This window comes from Cyprinodon tularosa, unplaced genomic scaffold, assembly GCF_016077235.1.
Source record: "Cyprinodon tularosa strain WSP-4 unplaced genomic scaffold, ASM1607723v1 ctg989, whole genome shotgun sequence".
Lineage (NCBI taxonomy): Eukaryota > Metazoa > Chordata > Actinopteri > Cyprinodontiformes > Cyprinodontidae > Cyprinodon > Cyprinodon tularosa.
The window spans coordinates 244,260-266,699 of NW_024039772.1; the positions used below are offsets into that span (position 1 = coordinate 244,260).

Sequence of the window (22,440 nt, forward strand, 5' to 3'; positions counted from 1 at the left end):
CCTGATCAAACAGCTGACTTCCCTCACTAGAATTTTATTTAACTTTGTCGAGGCCTGGTGGTAAAATATTAATGTGATTTAGGTGTGTTAGAAAGAATTAATGCATCTAAAAGTTTGCAACTCCTGATGACTGAATTTAAGCATCTCTGATCTAAGACAATTTTTGTTCTTTGGTAGGACATATTTTACTTTGACGATTTCCGGATTTATTGCTGGAATCAGCTTCTTCTTTACAGACTTTGTTAAGTTTTGTTACATGCACACCTGACAGTTTTTCTTAGCTAAGCAAAGCATTTAAAAAACAGCATGAATAAACCTAATTTATCAAATTTCTGTTGATCTTGGGATGTCCAGATCAGTTAATTTCTGTGAGTTTAGTTTTTATTTAATATAATGCTATTTTTCATTAAGATGTATAAATTTCAACCTGGAGCGACTCACACAGAGAAAAGCTGCTCAATTTATTTCAACAGGTAACAGAGTAAGATTCCTTAGGTTTTCTACCTAAGGAAACCCAGATGATTGCATCGACTCATTGACTCTGCAATCCCTTGCACTAAGCATGCATGTAGCGATAGTGGAGAAGAAAACACCCTTTTAACAGGATAAAAAACCTCTAGCAGAACCAGGCTCAGGCAGACTGAGGTTCAAGGAGACGGAAGCAGATATCCAGATATTAACATGGAAGAAATAAGTTATTTGGCACTCTGGCCCCGGCAGAAGACATAGACGCTATGAACATTTGTTTTGTTGTGTAACCACTGGACACTGGTGGTGGAATAAGCCAGAGGATGAGGGGGACTGAGAAAGAGGGAGATTGGGTGAAGGTGGGTCAAAGTTTTTTTGCATGAGGGAGAAAGAAGCTAGACTGCCAAAGAAAAAAATCTAAATAAGAAATTTCTTTCTTAAAATAAGTGCATTTTCCTTGAATTGAGGAGACACTTTGCCAATGGAACAAGACAATTGACATCTAAAATAAGAAAAAACAATGGCATTGTCTTATTTCAAGTACATAATATCTGACTAACTTATTTTAAGAATAAAAATACTCATTCCATTGGCAAATCATATTATCTACCTACTCAAATTAAGGGTAAATACAATTGATTGGCTTCGGAGAAGGTGTCCCCCCCCCAGTTGATTGGCTAGAGCTGAACAAGGGACATTGCAGGCGATTTAGGTGAAGCTGATAAGAGTCGCCATACTGAATTTTCATTTAGGCTTCATAATTTTAAAGCTTCATAAAAGAATGCCTCCATAGTTGATTGGTAAGAAGTGATAGAATTTTAGCTTCATTGTTTTACATGTCAGTATTCATTATTATAAAAACTATGGGAGAATTATCCTGCCATAATGCAAGAGCACATAATTTCAATTTGAGAAAAGAATTTAATCTTCTTGCACTCAAAACTTATAATGCTCACACTCAAAACATGCGCTCTCTCTCAAATATTTTCTCTTCTCTCTCAAATCTTTGTTTCTTCTCTCAGATTTAATGCTTCTTGCACAGATATTTTCTCCTCTCGCTTGCCTTCTCCTCTTTACGCACAAACCGCGCTCTGCTCGAGTCTGAAATGCGCTCACAAACCAAGAGGCTCTGCTTGCGGATTTTTTCTGCTCTCTCGCGGATTGCAGTTGGATCGTCGCCTAGCAACCTTTTCAGCCAATAGAACGACAGCCTGGGAAAGGGTGCGCTTGTTTAACCCTACTGAGTGTGCCTGTGCTACTACGTCACTTATAAGAGCGCCAGCTGAAACTGCTATTTACAGTAGTTTTGTGGCTCGATTCAGCAAAGTTGAGTACTAATGGATAACCCAAACAATTCTGAATTAAGTACTTTTAAACAATTAGTGGTTTGTTATGTACAAAAGCAAAGAACCAACCAAATTATTATCTTGAAATACTTTGTTAGTATTAATTTCAAAATGTAGGGGAGAAAATAAATTTTTTACAAAAAGTTAAAATGTTGGATGGTTATTTCCATTTATTATTATGGTGTTATGTGTCCAGTCAGCTTTCTTATTGACGTGAACACCCAGGTATTTGAAACTCTCCACAGTTTCCATGTCCTGCCCCTGAATGTTCACACGGGGGTCGTCTCCTGAAGTTGATTACCATCGCCTTGGTCTAACTGGGGTTTAAACACAGGTGTTTTTTCTCACAACAGTCCACAAAGTCCATGATGACTGACCAGTACTCCAGCTCATTCCCCTCAGACACACAGCCCACAAGGTGAAGGTGTAGAGGGTGAAGAGAAATGGAGACAGGACGGTGGCCTGGAGGCCGCAGTGCTGCAGACTGCCACCTCTGACTGATAGCCTTGCAGCCACAGGGCTGTCAGTCAGAGAAAATCCTGACTTTGATTTTCTTATAGAAGTCAGGAGAAAAAGATTTCTCTTCCAGGGTCAAGTCATCCACGCCTCCGAAAATTAACCATCTCACTCTTAACTAAATATAAAATTTGAGGTCTGATTAAACATGATAATAACATTTAAATAAAAAAATACAAATTTTAATATCATAATACAGTACTTATTATTTATGAACCTGCTGATATAGCCAACAAACCGCATAGTTAGTCCAATGAAAAGCTCCTTTGAGGTGAAAACAGCGGTGGCTTTCAGAAGACATAAGTCTCCTTTCCTTGTAATGTCCTACTTGAGCTGCGATTGGACTCCTCTTTCGAACCAATTGTCCACTCATCCAACATTTTAAAACATTCATAACTCACTGACTGGTTAAAACATAAAGATTTGCCATTATACTAACAAAGTATTTCAAGATAATAATTTAATATGTTGGTTCTTTGCTTTTCTACATAACAAATCACTAATTGTTTAAAATTACTTAATTCAGAATTGTTTGGGTTATCCATAAGTACTGAACTTCGCTGAATCGAGCCACAAAACTACTGTAAATAGCAGTTTCAGCTGGCGCTCTTATAAGTGACGTAGTAGCACAGGCACACCCAGTAGGGTTAAACAAGCGCACCCTTTCCCAGGCTGTCGTTCTATTGGCTGGAAAGGTTGCTAGGCGACGATCCACCTGCAATCCGCGAGAGAGCAGAAAAAATCCGCAAGCAGAGCCTCTTGGTTTGTGAGCGCATTTCAGACTCGAGCATAGCGCGGTTTGTGCGCAAAGAGGAGAAGGCAAGCGAGAGGAGAAAATATCTGTGCAAGAAGCATTAAATCTGAGAGAAAAAACAAAGATTTGAGAGAGAAGAGAAAATATTTGAGAGAGAGTGCATGTTTTGAGTGTGAGAATTATAAGTTTTGAGTGCAAGAAGATGAAATTCTTTTCTCAAATTGAAATTATGTGCTCTTGCATTATGGCAGGATAATTCTCCCATAAAAAACCTCCATCTTTCTTGTTTTTCAGGTACTATGAGGTGGCTGGTGGGTCAGACCTCCTTCCCAGCGCTTTTCTGACACTGCTTGATGTCCCTATTTACCTGAACTCCAGGGTTCAGCGTATCAAACATTCACATGAAGGCGTCACCGTCTTCTACCAGACAGATCAAGAGTCCTCTCTAAGCCACATTAATGCTGACTTTGTCTTGGTGACCACAACAACGAAAGCAGCTCTTTACATGGACTTCGACCCACCGCTCTCCATCCAAAAGATGGAAGCCCTGACCTCCGTTCACTATGACAGCTCCACTAAAATCCTTCTGACCTTCAGCGAAAGGTTCTGGGAGGCAGATGGAATCAGAGGAGGCAAGAGCATTACAGATCGACTATCACGCTTCATCTATTACCCGAGCCACAGTTTCCCAGGAAATGACTCCATCGGCGTCCTCCTGGCCTCCTACACCTGGTCTGATGACTCCCTCCTCTTTCTCGGCGCAAGCGATGAAGAGCTGAAAGAACTGGTTCTCAGAGACCTGGTCCTGTTGCACGGTGAGCGCGTCAGGTCTCTCTGCACTGGTGTTCTGGTTAAGAAGTGGAGCCAGGATCCATACAGTCATGGGGCCTTTGCTCTTTTCACCCCCTATCAGCACTTGGAGTACGCTACTGAGCTCTTTAGGAATGAGGGCAGGATTCATTTTGCTGGAGAACACACAGCGTTCTCTCATGCTTGGATTGAGACTGCAATGAAGTCTGCAATCAGGGCGGCTTCCAATATTAATGATGAAACAATACTGTTTTCAGATAAATGCAGAGGAAGGGATGAGCTTTAAATGTGTTAAATACTGTCATCTTAGTGAAAATCAATTATAATTTGGGGTACAGATAATTCCAAATCATATTTAGAGAAAAATATTGCGAAATGGGTATTTTTCTGCTTTATGATGCATTTTTTACTAATAACTTTTTCACAATAATGACATTATTTCGTTGTTTGCTTGATAAAGTTTTTAACCTAAAAATAAATTTAAATGTAATAAAAAGGTTGCCCGTTTTTTTTTTCTTTTTGTCAATAAAATTCATATTGCGAACTTATCTACTTTGAGTGTTTTCATTTTTCCCACAGATTTTTTATGAAGTAGTTAGTTTATATTTACGCATCTATCTCTAGAGTCAACTGTATACTCTCTTATAATAGTGCAGCACACATTTATATCAGTCTGACCCTCCACTATAATTAAAACAGTAAAAACTTTAAAAAAGAAAATCACATTTAAGTTTCCCAAAACCATAATAGAAATCTGACTTTTAAATGGATTTACTTGTCTCATGCCATGAAAGTCAATTTTTTTTTAATAAAATAAGTTACTTTTCTGTCACAATAGCATATATTTAACTCTTTCAATCTTTCTGAACATAACTTTTGTTGTGAAGTACTCTAAACAACCATATTTGTCTAGAGTGACATATGTATCCAGAGGAATAATAAAAAATGTTTGACAACTACATTAATACAGCCATTTAATGGAAAGAATCTACAAAATGGAATGATTAAATTGATAGATATATAAGAACTGCTGAAAGATCAGAAAAGCAGCAAACTGCAAAAACGATCTAGAAATAAGTAAAAATGTATTAAGATAACTTTATTTACCCTTTATTTTACTCTTAATATAAGATAAATAGATAATATGCACTTGAAATAAGACAATGCATTTTTTTTTCTTATTTTAAATGTAATTTGTCTTGTTCGATTGGCAAAGTCTCTCACTTACCTCCTCAATTCAAGAAAAAAATCAGTTATTTTAAGAGAAAGTAACGTATTTAGATGTACTTTTCTGCAAAACAGTCAGTGGTCTTGTTTTCTTGTATTTTTTGACTTTAGGGGTAAATCATCAAAATTGTATTGTTGAGACCAAGATAGTTTAGACATGCCTCTGAGAAAACGATGGGTGCTGAGGGCTAGTAGCAAAACAAACAGGAGTGCTTTGAAAGAAAATTGGTTTTAACTCAGTTTTATTATAAATGCTTTATGGTGTTGAGAGCATCTAGGTACTTACGTTTTCAAAGCCGTAGAGTAATGACCAAACAGGGTTGCTGTCATTTTTAAGAGGCACTGAGATTTATTTTTGGTATTGGTAACACAAGCATAAAGAGGCCATAGTGCCGGTACTATGGCCCCTCAAGGACTACGAGGCCCCCTTGGGTTCGGGCTCCAGCTGCTTTTGTCTGCCTTTCTCTGGTGGGTGTGGCTTTCCCTATATCTAACCTCCTTTTATCCCAGTGATCTGGGGTGCCTGTGGATATCTCGGGCTCATATCGCCTCTTTTTCTATCCAGGGCCCTGTAGGGCAAGTCTAGGGCCACCCACACCTTCCATTAAGCATAGTTCCCTTCTGAAGTAGCTTTGTAAATCCTTTATACATGAGCATGCCCATACATACATACCACACGAGTTTGGTTCCAGGTGTTCACAGATACACAGTAATACTGTATACTGAGCTGCAGCTACAGATATATACCATCCTGAATAATATTGTGTAATCAACATAGGTTTTGACCCCAACAAACACGGCTCTTGAAGCTTTTTTTATGTTTACTTGTTTGTTGTCTTGTTTTTGCTGTTATGTTCTTTTTTCTGTCCCTCATGTCTTATACAAGTATGGAAGCAGGCTTCTTGGGGTTACTGCATATCTTCTGTCTTGTCTTTTTTGCGAGTTTGTTTTGTTTTCTGTCTTTTGATGGAGTATTTCCTGTCTGTGTGTCAGTTTTATATGATTTTAATCCTAAAATAGTTTTACAATGAAGTTTAATATAGAAGTATCAACCTTATTGCAACAGTCATAATCATCTGATTTGTAAAAGCAAAGCTGTTGGGCTATCAGTTAGCTGTGGGACATCTATTTCCAGAGCTATAGTGGCAAACATGACACAAACTAAACAAAACAAAAAGAAAAGAAAAAAGGGGCATAAACTAAGCCCAGTGGTGTTCCACATTAGTGACATGAAGTAAAAAATAAGGCCAAATACGCTCGCAGGAAAGGTTTGGTCTCTTGATCAGGATTTTAACCATTCCAGTATCTCTCATCCCAATTCACTGCTCAAAAAGAGTTATACTTCACAACAAACTGTTTTTCGTTTTGAATGCAGCAAATAAATGTAAATTAAAAGTTGTGCATGGTTACTAGTTATAAAATGTTTTATTAAAAAAGGTAGCCCTTTTATTGTAAAGATTTTTAGTTTTATACATTTTATGTGAACATCTTCACCTGACTGGAGATATACTTTAAAGAAAATGCAGTGATTTTTCCACAAATTAGCATCATGTATTCTGATTAAAATTATGCCTTTATTGTGTTTTAGCTTTGATTTTACTTACTGATAGAGGAAATGATGCTTTTGATATTAAAAAAGAGAAATCACGAAGCTTTGAGGTTTACTGAAGAGAAATCATCAACTAACCGCACTGGTTTAACGGAAAGTGAAACTAGTTTTTACCACTTCTCCTTTCTCCATCCAGCAGACTTTTTTTTTCTGTCTTCCAGAGGTCACTCAAGGCATGTGACAGGGTGAGGGAAGTATTGTTACCACATGAAAGAAGATTGATAATTAATATTTGGTAGCATTTCCTTGTTTGCGCTGAACTGATCATGAGAGTGATGTGTTTGGTTAATTGACAAATGTCTGAAAAATCCCCAAGTTTTACCTTACCACATAGGCAGGGATGAAAATGGGAAATATTTGTCTTAGTTCTTTCATTTTTCTAAGACAAATCAGATGTAATTTATCGTCATGGTGCTAAGAAATAAATAAGGTTAAGAGTGACTGGATGAGGCTGGCGTGCAAACAATGCAAAACAGAAAACGATTAACTAATCACGGTTACATTTAACCAGTTGATTGCATGATTATAAATGAAACCAAAAGTTAAACTATCTTTTTTGTTTCACTGTTCAGACTTTAAAGTGAAACACGCCCCTTTTGGCAAGGTCTGTGGGGTACAAAAGACGCTGTGATCTCACCATCAGGGGACAGCGGTAGCATCTGGTATTAAAGCTCCTCTTAAGGTAGGTTTCCTTGATTTATCCTCTAAAAGAAATAAAAAATCCTACAAATAATGTTTTTTGTTTTTTTTTGTTGGGTTACTGGGATAAACTTGACTGATAAAAAATGTCAATTTGGATGAACTTGGAGGAGTTGAAATGAATTGAAGCAATTTAAAAATCCTCCTTGTAGATTTATTGAAAATTTAATGTTGCATATTTTAAAAGGCTTATACATTTGGGTTGATACCATTTTACTTACAAAGGATTTGTTCATTGCTTCACTCATTACATCACTGTCTTCTTAATTACAGGAAGGGCAAATAAATTTAAATGGGGGTTCAGGCGCTGATATGGACCTTATGTAAGTATTTAATACTCTCAGTAACACCTGTTGATATAAATATATGGCCAGTCTCAAAGTTGGCTGTTTCTCATTGCAGAACTTGTTTGTTTTCTCAGTACACACACCCTCTTCTACACATATTTTAATAATCATTCTGTAATTTATATAATAGTCCCTCTCTTTGATGCTTTGGCAAAACGTTTCTAACGTTACAGATCCATCCGGTTCTACTCCGGTTTACCAACAATAATGAAAATGTTGTTCTGTGAGTTTATGATTTAACGTTAACAAAGAAATGTGACAGATTGTTCTACACCATGAATCCTTTTTTATTTTATTTATCTTATGCACCAACATGCCAATCAACTTTCATTCACTGACTGTATGTTTTCTAAATTAAAAACATCCAGCTGTGCTTTTCAGGCATGTTTTAGTCATTGGTGGATATTTCATTACACCAGGAGGACGTTAGCAGAATCCTCAGAGGATTGTCATGTTAAATGTTACAATAATTTGGTCTTTCTTTCTTTCTTTCTTTCTTTCTTTCTTTCTTTCTTTCTTTCTTTCTTTCTTTACTTACTTATTAATAAAGTTATATTACATCCCAAATCATTCTTAAAATGTGAAAAAGGAATTTTCACATTCGTTTTCGCAAGGAAGTACGCACAAATTACGCAGAAATTGTGTATACAGTACACCTTCAATAATTTAGAAAAATTGACATCAAATCAAACATAATTTTATAATTAATCAACCTTCTTCTTATATTTTCCCATTTTATCAAATAATGATATTTGATGATGAGCTCCAAGTCTTTGAGGTCAGAGGGCCTCATTGTCCTCTTTTTTTTTTTGGCTCCCTCAAAAGATTACCTAAATTATTTGATATTCTCAGCTTTAGGGTGGAGTTTACTTCAACTGTTCTTTTTACTAAAGGTTATTGTTGTTTTTTTGTTGTTGTTGTCTCAGAATATTTCTCTACAACTGTTCAACTGTACAAACTGTTTTTTTTTTTTTTTTCAAAGAAAAATTCAAAATTATTTTTAAAAAGTTTTGTATGGCCGTTCTGTTAGAGGTTAAATGTGGATTTGGTATTAAGAGCAGTACAGTCCTTTTGATTTCTTTACACCACCGCTATTTGCTGAACTTTGGAGTACAGCTGTTTAAATGACTCATCTTGCTTTAATATCATGATAAGAAATAAAACATGAAACAGAGCATTGTTTCTCCACAAATATTTTTTTTATCTGTCTCTACAGTTTCGGTCTGCTTGCTGCTGTTTACCGTGCACAAAAGCACTGTTGCATTCAGCGTGAAGGAACAGCTGGCCGACTGCCTGAATGATACCGACTACGCTGATCTGATGAATATTCTGAACAATGGTCTTCCCAAAATCAACAAGGAGCATCACGTTGCAATAGTGGGAGCTGGTATAGCCGGGCTCACTGCTGCAAAGTTACTGCAAGATGCAGGACACAAGGTTAGAAATGTTAACAATTTTCACACTTTAGTTTATTTCAGCTCTTTTGTTGGATACGTGCTGCAGGTAAACGCACTCTTCAAACATCTATAAGAATACACTTCACTTCTCCTCTTCTTCCTTGAAGGCATTTCACCTCTCATCCCAAATGTCCCTTCTACCCTAAACATGGTTGCAAATAAAAGGCTTCTTAGGTGTGATCTGTACAAAAGGATCAGTGACTCACATTCCGTAAAAAGCAGGAAAAGCAGAAGTCTAATTACCTTCAACCTAAACTCCCAGGATTGTCATTTCCTGGATGACTCTACACAAGAATTTCATTTATATTTAGCTTAATTTAGCAAGTGTTGCAAGAAATTCCATTTTCTAAGGGAAGAAGATGTAATTTCAACACTGAGTTTTGAAAGTGCATCTGCAAGCTCTTTAACATTTATTGCTTAAACTTAATTACAAAGAAGTAAATTAAAATGCTCATTTCATGCTGATGCTAGAAGAACAAACTGTTCCCGGAATACAGATGCATGTGTAGAATAAGGAATAAAAGTAATAGCACACATTTGAACTCTCAGGTAGGCACATTTTTTATTGAAGCTTCGACTAAACGTTGACTATAACGTTTGTCTTAACATGTACATGAAAACCTGTTTTTCCTGTGATTTAGACCAGGGACAGTAACTTCATTCCTCAAGGGTTGATATTCTTCATCTTTGACCCATCACTTCTGAATCAAATGGCTCAATTATGTCTAGACTATGAAGTTTATCCAGAATCCTATTAGTTATTATCTCCAGAAAGGAGGTTTTCAGTTGTTTTTTTTTGTTAGCAGGATTATTTGAAAAGTTAAGAACTGATTTTATTTACGTTTTTACCAGAGGTGTCTCTCATGCTAATGGTGAATCCATTGATATAGGTGATGATCGCAATTATAATCTGGATACAGGAATTTTTCAAAAGATTCTTCAATCTTGTACCATAGTGATATTTGGGGGAGCAGTTCCCTCCTAAACCAGAAGGTGGCAGCAATGACTGTCGAAAGCCTCAGGATCGGACTAAAAAATTCCTGAAATATTATACTGAAGCCAAAAATACAAGAAAAGGGAGCCATGTCTCTAATCTTGAGCTGCCAATCAAAGAAAAATTCAATGCAGAGTGAATGAAGAAGGTGAGAGCAGAGCAGGCACCAGAGGCTGCAGACACATGCCGTGCCTTATTCTTGGAAATCCTTACCAGAGGTGGAATAAGTTATAAAATTTTGGTGATGATACAGATTATGTGACTTTTAGCAATAAGTTGTAATCAGAATATGGGGCAAAAATACGCTTCTTGAAGGAGGTCCATGGGCTCCGAGTGCTTTTCGGGACTCATTACTTGTTTTAGGTGAGCTAGAGCGAGGACACATTGAAAAGTTGCAAGCGCTGGAGTTGTCCGCTCTGGTTTCAGATATTTGTTATATAGTGATACTGTGAAAATAAACTGGATCAAACTAAATTGATATTTATCTTGGGTAGGAACAATTTGAGATCCGATTCCTTGTCTATTTTTAACCTACTTATACATGACTTAGGTCTTATTGAATACCAGTTTCTCCAAGACTATAAAAAGCTCACCACAGACAAAAATGAACAGGTTCTAATTTTTTAAGCTTTCTGCTGGAAATCAGAAGTCAGTCAGTTCTGCATTTGAAGTTGTTAAAAACTTCTTAAAAACAAAAGTTTGGTTGCCAAGCAAGTCAGGGAGAGGAATTTCGGTACAGGTTTTCTTTCTTTTGGTGTAAGAAGAAAAGGGTTGAGCGTTTGGAGGAAGGAGCATCACTGTGTGATCAATGAAATCACAGAAACGAGGTGTTGAGGTGGAAGGAGATTTTCAGCCACTTAAGAGTAAAGTCTGGTCAGGTTAGTCGAGGGAAAATCTATATTAAGATGCACCAAAGTGACTTTTAATGGCCTACGTCATGCTCTTTTACACCTATCAAAGTCAGTTAAAGGCATATGTATGATAAAATATTAACTTTGGCCTTACAGAGTAATACTTTCTTATGAAATATTACTTGTGCAGCTCAGAAGAACAATCCTGTCTTCTGATGTGAATATCGGCACTTTTAAGACATCACACTTTAGTCCCTGCACATGGTGTAATGAGACTTCTGACCACTAGAGGATTAATTAGGAACACTGAACAAAATCCTGGACATATCACAGCCAAGATACACTTGGACATTAACAAAAGTAGGTGCAGATTAAGTGCTGAAAGACCCAGTAGTCTCATGTTTCACCAGAAATGATGTTGCTCCACCTCATATCACCGCTCACAGATAGAGAAAAAATGGGTTGGGGCTGCTGATTATTTACAATTACTAATACATATATGAATCAAGGGATATACCACATTATGTGGGATTTTGATAAAGGAATAGCAATGTAACACAGCTAAAGGATTCAGAAAGGTGATTTTCCATGATATAAGCCCTTTGTCAAAGTATTTGTTGATGTCTGCAGACATCTTTGAAAGCATATGGATGATAAGGAAAAATGGATGCAACTAGAGGCAGGAGAAACTGAGTGCAAAGAAAAGATATTAAACTTCAGTCTCCCTCTAGGGGAGAAAAGAATAACTACAAGCGAAAGCTTGCAGTTAAAACCTCATTATTTATTCATATTTAATAAAGTTTTTGATAAACTAAGTGATTTTAACTTCTAAACTGTATATATGATACAGATTTGTTTCACAATGACTCTATAGGATTCAAGCCTCGAAGAAAACAGAGATTTTTCCTTTGCAATATAGCTACTGACCAGAAGAGTGTATCCATAAACAATAAACATGACAGAAGATAACAAAGTGTAACAAAGTTCCATATTTTATACCAGAAATATAATCTGCATTTACTGTCTAAATAGAAGGGAAAGGTAAACAAAGAGAGAATTAAAAAATATATTACAACTGTTATGTTTTTGAATGTAATATACAATATCTTTTAAAAAAAAACACCCTAAACCCAACATTCAGAAAGAACGGAAAATAAAAACTAAAATAACTGAATGCATCAAAATGAATTCAATATCAATCCAAAGGAAAAGTATTCATCCTGCGAAACAATAAAGAAGGACAGATTGAACCATTTTACACACAGAGATATATGGGTAATTAAACACAAGTTTTTTTTTCCTCATTATTTCATTCTGTAAATTTTTTTTCTTTACTAAAGTCTCTGACTATGCAGCAATCCCTGCTTTTCTTAGATGAACATGTGTCAGCAGTAGAATAGTCGTTAACTTAGCAGCCACATGTATTTTTTTAATCATTTTGCTGATTTACTTGGTTTTAAAACAAATGGAGTAAACATATTCAGTAAATAAAAATGTATATTGAATAGTTAATTTATTTGAGTATGTCCATAATTTATATAGATTATTTACACATTGTTGTCAGATAATTTTCTATTTACAGTTAAATAAATAAAAAATCTTTTTAGATCTAAATATTTTCAAACCATGAAAACATTACAACTCAGTAACACACAACACAATAATGTAAAAGTGCAGATTTACAGTTAATAAGTAGGGGTAATAACAACTTAAATATTTATTTTTCCAAAGGTACTGTTTCACTCTAATGAGCTTCATCGGCATGTTTATTTTATTCATAGAATATATTAAATAAACTTGGCCTTTAATAAGGCAAATAATTGCAAAACATCAATTTATTGTCTTTGTGAATAGATTAAATGAATTATCTACTTTTATTGTCTAACCTGTAATAAACATTTATTTAATAATAAATAATAGGGTGCCTTAGCTTTAAGGTAAGCTGTTATTGTTTTATTCATGTGTTTGGGGAAGGTCACCATACTGGAGGCCAGTGATCGGATTGGAGGCCGCGTTCAGACCTACAGGAATGAGAAAGAAGGCTGGTACGCTGATCTGGGAGCAATGAGGATCCCAAATTATCACCAGTAAGTGTAACTGTCATTGTGTGCATTGTTTTTACAAAAAAAAAAAAAGATGAGTAAAAAAAAGTTGTTTTTTTAAGCTTTTTTATTTAAAGTTTACCATTCTTTAACATACCTGTGTGAATTCATAGTCATTCAGGTCATGGCAGCCACTAAACAGGCTTAAAGACTCCCGGATAAGTGTCAGAGGGCAGTTGTCTGGTTGAACTGTAAAGTGCCTTGAGATGACATGTGTTGTGAATTTGGCGCTATATAAATAAACTGAATTGAATTGAATTGTCTACCAGTTGAAGCCTGTTTTTTGATTCTTCAATATGTTTTTTTCACAGCATCACCCGCTGGTTCATCAATGCATTCGGTTTAAAGCTGAACAAATTTCGCATGTTGGACATAAACACCTTCTACTACGTTCATGGCCTGGTAAAGAAAACCTACGCTGTGATGAATAACCCAGATATCCTGAAGTACAAACTCCCAGAAAGAGAAAAGCACAAATCGCCAACTGAATTGCTGGAAAAGGCTCTGAAAAAGGTATGTAGGGATAAGAAGGGAATATTTATGACTGTGACATTTATTCTGGCATTCCTTTACGAAATGGTAAATTTGTACACTCATGTGTTTATGTAGGTGAAGGAGGAGGTTCTGGCTCATGGCTGCAGAGCTATGCTGAAGAAATACGACCATTACTCAGTAAAGGTAAAGCTGATGATGATGATGCTTCCATCACAATCAGAGACTGTGATTAGGAACTTGTTACTGACCAATTTCATGCCTTTTGGCTACATTACATCCAGATACATTTAGTAGAAAACACCATACTAAACTGAAAAAGGAAGGAGATGTTCCAGGAAAAAAAGACTTAGAGATATTTAAAATTAGAATTACACCAACTTTATTTTCATTTTGTATGCACAGAGTGTATACAAAACGACATTTCAATGCATACAGCTTTTAAACAGAATGAGCAGCAGCATTTAAAAAGTGCAGAAATGAGCAGAATTTTAACAGTGTAAGGTAAAGATGAAGGAAGGAATGTTATTGTTAAGATATTCAGGTATTTTACTCCTTTGATATAGATTTTGTCATAGAAAAAAAAAATTAAATAATTATTAAGATCAGTCAAATCTGGGCTTGTCCTGTTTCACTAAAGTTGATGTGCATGATGTCTGGGGGCTATTGAGCCTTAACTTACTCTCCCGTTGCAAATATACTTGCAAATTTTATAACTCAGTGAAAAGTTGAAATTAACAGATATGAGGATAACAGTCTAAAATTTGAATACCTGTGAAATGAGCTTATTTATTGATTTACAGTACTGTAAATGAAAGTTCAGTTCGATACACAGTTCAGACTTTTAAAATTGAAGCCTACGCTATTTTCTAAATATTATTACATCTATTTTATCTTTATTCCACAACATTGTTTTATTTAAGCCTTGACCAAAACCATTTTATGCACAAGGCAAAAAGCTTTTTGGTTATAAAAATCTATATATTTTAAGTCACTAAATAGTATTTTATTCACTTGGTAAACCCTAAAACTAACCCCAAGATGGGAAAAGTTTGTGTTCTTTACAAGTTAACCTGCACTCCTTAGACGTAAAACATCATCAAACCTTCAGATCCTTCATGCAATACCTCTGATAACCATTAGATGTCCTCAAATCTGTTCCAAATAAGATCATTAGAATAATTATTTTGCCCTCCTGTCTTTTCATTTCATACTTCCTATGTTCCTGTTTTTATATTGTTTACCCTCCTGTTTTAGGTTCTTTCTACCACACTCTATTTATTCCTATTGGAACATCATTGCTTATTTATATTTACATCAGACATTCTGAGTATCGTGCTTCCTATTGCGTAAAATGACTGTGTCTGGGCTTACTTTACAAGTAACCTCCTCATTTCTTATTTACATGTATTAAATTATTTGTCCACATAAGCATTTTCTCCATTGGAAATAGGTTAATGTGAACCTAGCTTAAGGACTACCTGGACATCACTGTAAAGTGTTATATTACTTCACGGGTTGCCTGTATCACTAAGACATAAGAAATGGCCAATACATAAATAAATTTGGTATGTGGATAAGGAAGAATTTTTGATCACTGTATCTCAATTTGAACTTGCTCTTAAGAGCAAGAAATATGATCTACTGGGGTTGTTCTCTTTGTGAAAACTGGAACGGTGAAGCAAAGAGGATCAGAAACATTAAGATGGAGAACTGGACAAAGAAAAATTTTAAAAATATGCAAAAAGTGAAACCTTAACAAGTAGGAAACTAATTTAACTAAATAAAACAGAGCAATCACTACTGTTTGATTTTGACAGGAATATCTGAGAACTGAAGGTGGTCTGAGTGCAGAGGCTGTGAGGATGATTGGAGATTTGCTCAATGAGCAGAGCCTCATGCATCTGGCTTTGACTGAGATGATCTACATTGAGAACGACGTCAGCGACAGCACAATGTAAGATTGGAAAGTTGTTTCTCCTCCATTGTATTTAGGTTTTAAAATATTCAACATGAGGAGAGCAGCCTCTGTAAGGCTTCATGTCTACAGCCACCCTGATTAGGATTAGATAGGTAAAGAACTGGCATGTTTTGGTGGCTGGTGCTGATTTATCCATGTGAAAATTATACAATGAGTTAAAAGAATTGCAAAAAAAAAGGCTTTACAGAAACAATATCCACACAACTTATTCATTGACTTTCTTTAGTTTGGTTTTGGTCGCTTTTCTTGTTTTATTGTCTTTGTTTCTTAGTTTGATTTTATTTCACGTCTTTGTGTCCGGCTTGAATGTGTGTTTAAGCTTCAAAATTGGGCTGTTTGCTACTCGCCAAGCACATTTTTAACACCTGCATTAAAAGTAAGATACATTTTTATTTTAAGAAGTTGAGTTTATTTTGATAGCATTTCTCCACTGTTTTCCAAATCCTTTACAGCTGCATAAATGAGGTTTATGCATTCTTTCTGGTTTTTTAAATACATATTTATGTCCATATTTTGCATAACAGTCCATGTGCTGAGTGAAGGTGTAAAAATTGAGAAATGTGACTCTATACAATGGAGGGCATACAATGTATGAAAAGATGTTTCAAAAGTGACAAAACAGACAGGTGGGAAAAGGTTTCACTCCAAAAATTGTTTAACTGATTTTACTTAATTTTGCTCATTATTTGTTTTCTCTAGTAGATTGTTTAGTTAATGTTTTTCACTCTTCTTTGTTTTCTTATTGTTTTCTATTTGCTTTTTTTTTTTTTCTGAAACTGTTATTTTTTTATATCAAGGTTAAACAGTCAGATACAACAAACTCATTTTGATCCTTTTTGTGCAAAGGTACGATGAAATAGTTGGAGGGACGGATCGTCTCGCTGATGCTTTCCTGTCTGTCCTGGATGTTCCCATCTTACTAAACTCCCGGGTGAAACGGATCCAGCGCTCACATAAAGGTGTAACGGTCTGGTATGAGGGAGAAAACGAGCCCTCTTTGGAGAGACTGGAGGCGGATGTTGTTCTGGTAACCACTACGGCCAAAGCAGCTCTGTTTATAGAGTTTGATCCTCCTCTTTCTGCCAGAAAAATGGAGGCCATGCGGGGGGTTCATTATGAAAGCTCCACAAAAATCATCCTCACCTTCAAACAGAAGTTCTGGGAGAAACATGGCATCAAGGGGGGGAAAAGCATCACAGATGGACCCTCTCGTTACATCTACTACCCAAGCCACAGTTTTCCAGGAAACAGCAGCATTGGCGTCCTGCTGGCGTCCTACTCCTGGTCTGATGACTCACGTCTCTTCGCAGGTGCTAGTGATGAAGAGCTGAAAGAGCTGATCCTCAGGGACCTGGTGCACATCCACGGTGAAGAGGTCCGGTCTCTATGCACCGGTGTGATAGTGAAGAAGTGGGGTCTAGATCCATACAGTCTGGGAGCATTTGCTCTGTTCTCTCCTTACCAACACATCGAGTATTCTGCAGAGCTCTTCAGGAATGAAGGCAGAATTCATTTTGCAGGAGAACACACAGCTTTCCCTCACGCTTGGATCGAAACGTCCATAAAATCTGCAATCAGGGCAGCTAACAATATCAGCATGGCTGCACACAAAGTTTCAGGCAAAGGTCAACACCGGGATGAGCTGTAAGATATGGAGGACACTATGCAGATTTACTTGTCAGCTGTAGGAAAATGTCAAATCAAACCAACCTAGATTTATTTACAGCAAAAGTGCGGTCATATTCAGAACTTCTGGAAGTACTTTAAACATGAAATTATTCCATGATGTTCAATAAATGATAAGTGTTTTAATTAAGAGTAGTTTATTTGAATGTGCTTTACTGGAGGCATCCATGTTTGTCAATAAACACTACTGCCACCTACTGGTTTGTGACGTCATGGTGCGTTATCAGCTGTTGATCAAGTCCCAATGGTGTATCTGATGTTTGTCACAACGCGCTATTATCCAATTCATCTTGAAAAAAAATTCTTCTTTGAAATTGTTAGCTCTACATTGCATGTTTTTTCTCTGGCCAGAAGTTCGATGGCAAATCCCCCCTCTTCAAGTTGACAAAATGAAAATAAACCAGACTGAGTAATGAATACTGATATTTCCTGTGCTTGTGGGATTAAAGACACCTGGCAGCACCCTTTAAGAAGGTCTACTTTACTCAAAAACTTTAGCTTCCCACCTGTTTGACACAGTCCTCGATTCACAGCAGCTTAAATGAGTCAGACTTTGTGACCACATTAACTTTGTGAAAGTCTGTGCACATACCGGGGGGACTTTTCTGACTTCCTAAGATCAGGCAGGAAGATGATCGGCTGGTAGCAGAGGAATCATAGTTGCACATGTATTCAACCCTTTTATCAATTATCTTCTGCTTTTCTTTTAAGACACTGAAAATCTCTTCTGAATTTGTTTCGAATCACCTAGATCTGTATCGTGCTGTATGTTGTCTGTGTTGGTATATCCCCGAAAAAATCAATAGCCTCCTTTTAACTCTGCAATTTCTACAGCTCTTTCTTGTGGCAAATGGTCACGGATAGAGTTGATTTTTTCCAAAATTCTAGAATTTTCTAAGTGTGAAACTTAGACTGAGATACTTCACAAGTAGTCAAAGGATTGCCCTGACCGACTTGCCCAGCAAAGAATCCCTGACAAAATAGGGTTTCAGAAGGTTGATTGCCGCCCCTTCTTCCTGTACAGAGTCAATATTAGGTAATTAAGGTTTGACAGCTGTTTCAACACAGCAGCATGAAATTAGACTTGAAAATGTTACCCCACAACAGGCAATAAAGCCAAAACCGGGTCTCCCTCACTGAACTTCTGCTCCTACGAATGTCTGTCATACAAACCTTTCACCTTTGCTTAAGCATTAGCCAGGTTTTTTTTTTCCGCAATTTGTCCTGCATTGTAAAGACAATGAAGAAAACCATAAACATAGCCCAGCAAATCAACAGGAGGTTTGAGGCCCATGTATCATGAAAAACTGATTATGATGAATAGAAACCACAAATCATGACAGACATTTGTTGTCTTTAGTGTTTCAGTAAACTTTTACTTTATGTTTATATTCACAAAAACTCAGAACACATAAAGCAGTATATCTTATGAACTGTACAGTATTTTGTCTTTTCCCACACAAAAAAATTAACAATTTTAAATTTGATAATTTAATTGTACATGTGGTTGAAGTATAAAATCGAAGCTATGGTTTCTTCTTTTATGCATTCCATTATTGACCTCAACTGCTCAAAAACAAAAGCTCTCACGTGTGTTAACACTCTGAATGCTGAATGTAAAAGTGTCCCACGTTTTTATCAATGTCATGAGTTGTGTGCAAAGTTGGGAAAATCACTTTTATCGTTTTGAACCAAAGTGTGTAAATTGTGAAAATATGACATCTTGCTCATTAAATTGTCCTTCATGCAAAGAAAAAGTGTGAAGTGTGTTGAGATAAGTGCGTTTAAGAACTATATCTAAAGAGAAAAACAAGATTTGTGTTTGTAGTTAAGCAGAAATACAAACATTTTCACCTTACTTTGAAAATGTTGGCCTAAAATAAAGAAAACAAGTTATCCAGTTATCTAAGAACTAAGCCTGTTTATTGTTTATATTCTGTGCAGTATGTTCTACTTTCCCCTAAAAAACTCAAAGTGGTCATTAAGCTACACATATCAATAGCAATGAGAATTCATGCATCGGTAACAGCAAATAACCAAGTATGTTAAAACCTTCCATGTGCCCCATTGTTGGCCTCCATAGCACTAAAATGAGGCGTTACCTTTGGTCCCTTTCATCTTAAACGTATTGTTAATTGTAAAACTGTGTGTTTGCCCCTGTGATAAGGAGTGGGCAAAGGTGGAAAAATTGCTATCAGGCCATTTTTCTTTTCGAAAATGTGCTAAATTCAGTAGAAATGTGTCCAGTGTTTTTAGAAAAGAGTTTTTTCTGAGCACATCAATAGTAATTATGTTCATAGTTCAGCAGGACTAGTTCACAGGGTTCGTAGATGAGTTATGTGTGTTCAATGCACCTCAAATATCAGTTTTTGTGCATAAACAATTCAGAAAAACTATAAGATGCTAACCACATGATTCCTTTTTCCATCTACTAACTTGTTTTACTTTAAATCAGCATCATTAGAAGGTTTTTCAGCCTAAACAACTCAATCATGTCAAAATGTCCGAAATGCAGAAGTCATGTTGAAATTAAGTTTTAAGTCTTTAGCTCTCTATATAATTAATCATTCAGAAGTATAGAAACGGGTCTGTACCCAATGTCACCTGGGAGTGTGTGACAAAATAAAAATAAAAAACAACAAAAAACAAAACAAAAACAAATGAAAAATCGTTGAACTTAGATTTGCTTTCAGTCACTGTAACATTTCATTGTGCAATCAATGTTAATGACACAAGGTTTTAATGCTTTTAAACCACTATTTAGGACTGAAGCAGCTGATAGTTTGCACTGAAAAGGCTATTTTACACTGTTTGCCGTCCGTTACCCATTTGTGGGCCTATTAGGCTTAAGAATCCAGTATGTTTTAGCAGAGGTTAAGGTTCAACTGGTTTCCTTGTTTTCCACTCTTTTTCTATTCCTTTTCTTTAAGTATTTAATCAATACCGGTTGTATTCGATTTTCCTAGTGTATTGGTTGGATTGTTTCTGGTAGCTGGTCTTAATTTCCTGTCAAAATGAGTCAGACTGAGAAAAAACAGTTTTAACTTTTTTTCCAAATGGAAACTGATCTAAACCATTTAGCATATGCTGCACTAATCTTCACTTTTTACTGCATTACAAGGAACAAAGTTTCTTTACCTTCCGTAAAAACAGCAGAGGTAAAACCAAACTTCTGGGAACTCCAAAGCATTGTGCACACATGATAAAGAGACATGCAGCGTGATTGAGCAGATTTGTGTTTATAAGAGCAAGGGAAATAATCATAGCCACGAAATAGATCAGCACAGCTCCAAGTATAGCTGTGATGATCATGAAAGCTTTCCTCTTCGATCGATCAGCTCTCTCCCTTTTCCTGCCCCCTTTACCTGGTCCTGGTTGAATCAGAGCATAAAGAACAGAGAGGCTGCAGTAAGCAATGCTTATTACAGAGTAACTCATCAAGCAGAAATATGCAGTATAAGGTACAGCAGCGTAAAAAAGAATTATTAGTACGTACCATCCCAAGCAAAAAAGCCAAACACAGATGATAAGAGCATTTCTGATCCTGATCCCACCAGACTGCTTTAATCTCTGATAGGTGATGGGATGAACAACAGCTAGATACTGATCCAAACATGTCAAGATGTGAAGATTGAATTCTCCAGGATAAAGAATAGTCATTCCATAACTCCCAGCATGATAAAGGTTTGTAAAACCACTGTAACGACCACAGAAGTATATGATAGTTGACAATCCAGAAAGGAGCTGCAAGGCAGCAAAATTGTAAGTGAAAATATCAGAGTTGCTCGCCTTGGAGGAAGTCCGCCATTGCTGGTAACCGAAGTACAGTATGAAGATGGAGAGAGGTACAAAGACAGAAGACTTGGAGATTGTGAGGGCATCATAGAATAATACTTCATTTATAGAAGTAACACAGAAGGTTTTGTTGGAGGATGAAGAGTTCTCTGTCATTTTCATATATTACGTCTTTGGGCTTAAAGGAGAAAAATAAGAAAAGAATAAGAAAAGTGAGATGGCAGAATATTTAGAATGTTTAGGTAAAAAACAAATCACATCCCTGGTAGGCTTAGCCTAGAAGTCATCATTTAACATGCTTGTTTTGACCAAAAGGTACATCATTATTTCCAGCAGCCAATTACAGTAAGGGAGATATTATTTTAAGGCTGCTAATAATGATGAAAGACATTTCTACTTTAAAGACTGTACCTCATAAAAAGAAATAGGAATTACTGAAAAAGGCACTGAAAACATAAAAAAAATGGTATGGATCAAAACTGGTTGGCCAAGCCTGTTAGGAGATTATCCTCTTTTTTATAAAACAGATGAATGCATAATTTATTTTAAATGACTGACCTCCTGTTTTTTTTTTTTTTACCAAAGATAAAACATAACAAACATTTACAATGTAATGACATTTACCAGTGAAAAAAAAATATTTTTTTTTACAATTACCTTTACTTCAAGTCAGAAAGATTTATAAACCAGTAAATAAACCGTAGCAGGGAAGAAAAGAAAAGAACCCAACCTGATATCTTGTGCAGCTTCAACTAAATTGCTTTTAACTAGAACTGATACAAAGCTATTAGTGTTTTTGCATAAATCTAAATCCTGCTGCAGCAGTCGATTAGAGAGTTTGCAAATTATTTTATTTAACTTCATAGCAAATTGCATCTTTTCTATGTAGGATACTATTATTATTGACTACAATATCGAGGCTTCTGATGACATATTGTACTACACATATTTTTACCATTTTGTTTGTGTTTGATCCAGTCTTTTCTTTATCTCGGTAAATATCTGCATACTTGAAATCCATCTGATTTTAATCTTTCATCATATATTTTGCAATCCTTCAACCACAGTTGGAACTCAGAACATGAGTTGTGTTTGTTTACAGGTCATTTGAATTATGTCAAACCATGTGGACTTTCAAGGTGAGCCATAGCCTCTTTTGTGGAGATATGTAAAACAACTGTAAGCGTTTGGAAGATTTTTAACTTTTTGAAATTTATAAACTTTATATATAACTTTATAGCACAAGTTTATATATTATTAGAACATATACTATAGGATTATAAAATCCATTTTCATTTTCTAGTTT

At 36.0% G+C, this 22,440-nt stretch overlaps 1 protein-coding gene across 3 annotated transcripts in view; it reads left to right on the top strand.

Moving 5' to 3' along the window:
- Positions 1-17,519, top strand: part of LOC119777187 (L-amino-acid oxidase-like) — a 33,531-nt gene extending 16,012 nt beyond the window's left edge. For 2 of the 3 annotated variants that reach the window (XM_038275991.1, XM_038275992.1), the window contains exon 8: positions 3,379-4,204. In XM_038275991.1, the coding sequence (XP_038131919.1) occupies positions 3,379-4,180 (802 nt within the window). In that variant the 3' untranslated portion in view covers positions 4,181-4,204. Of the gene's footprint in view, positions 1-3,378; positions 4,205-7,302; positions 7,413-7,702; positions 7,753-8,992; positions 9,214-13,052; positions 13,166-13,491; positions 13,694-13,789; positions 13,859-15,492; positions 15,630-16,499 lie in introns of those variants that run through there. The other variant, XM_038275993.1, reaches the window with a different exon arrangement.
- The last annotated feature ends 4,921 nt before the right edge of the window (positions 17,520-22,440 follow it).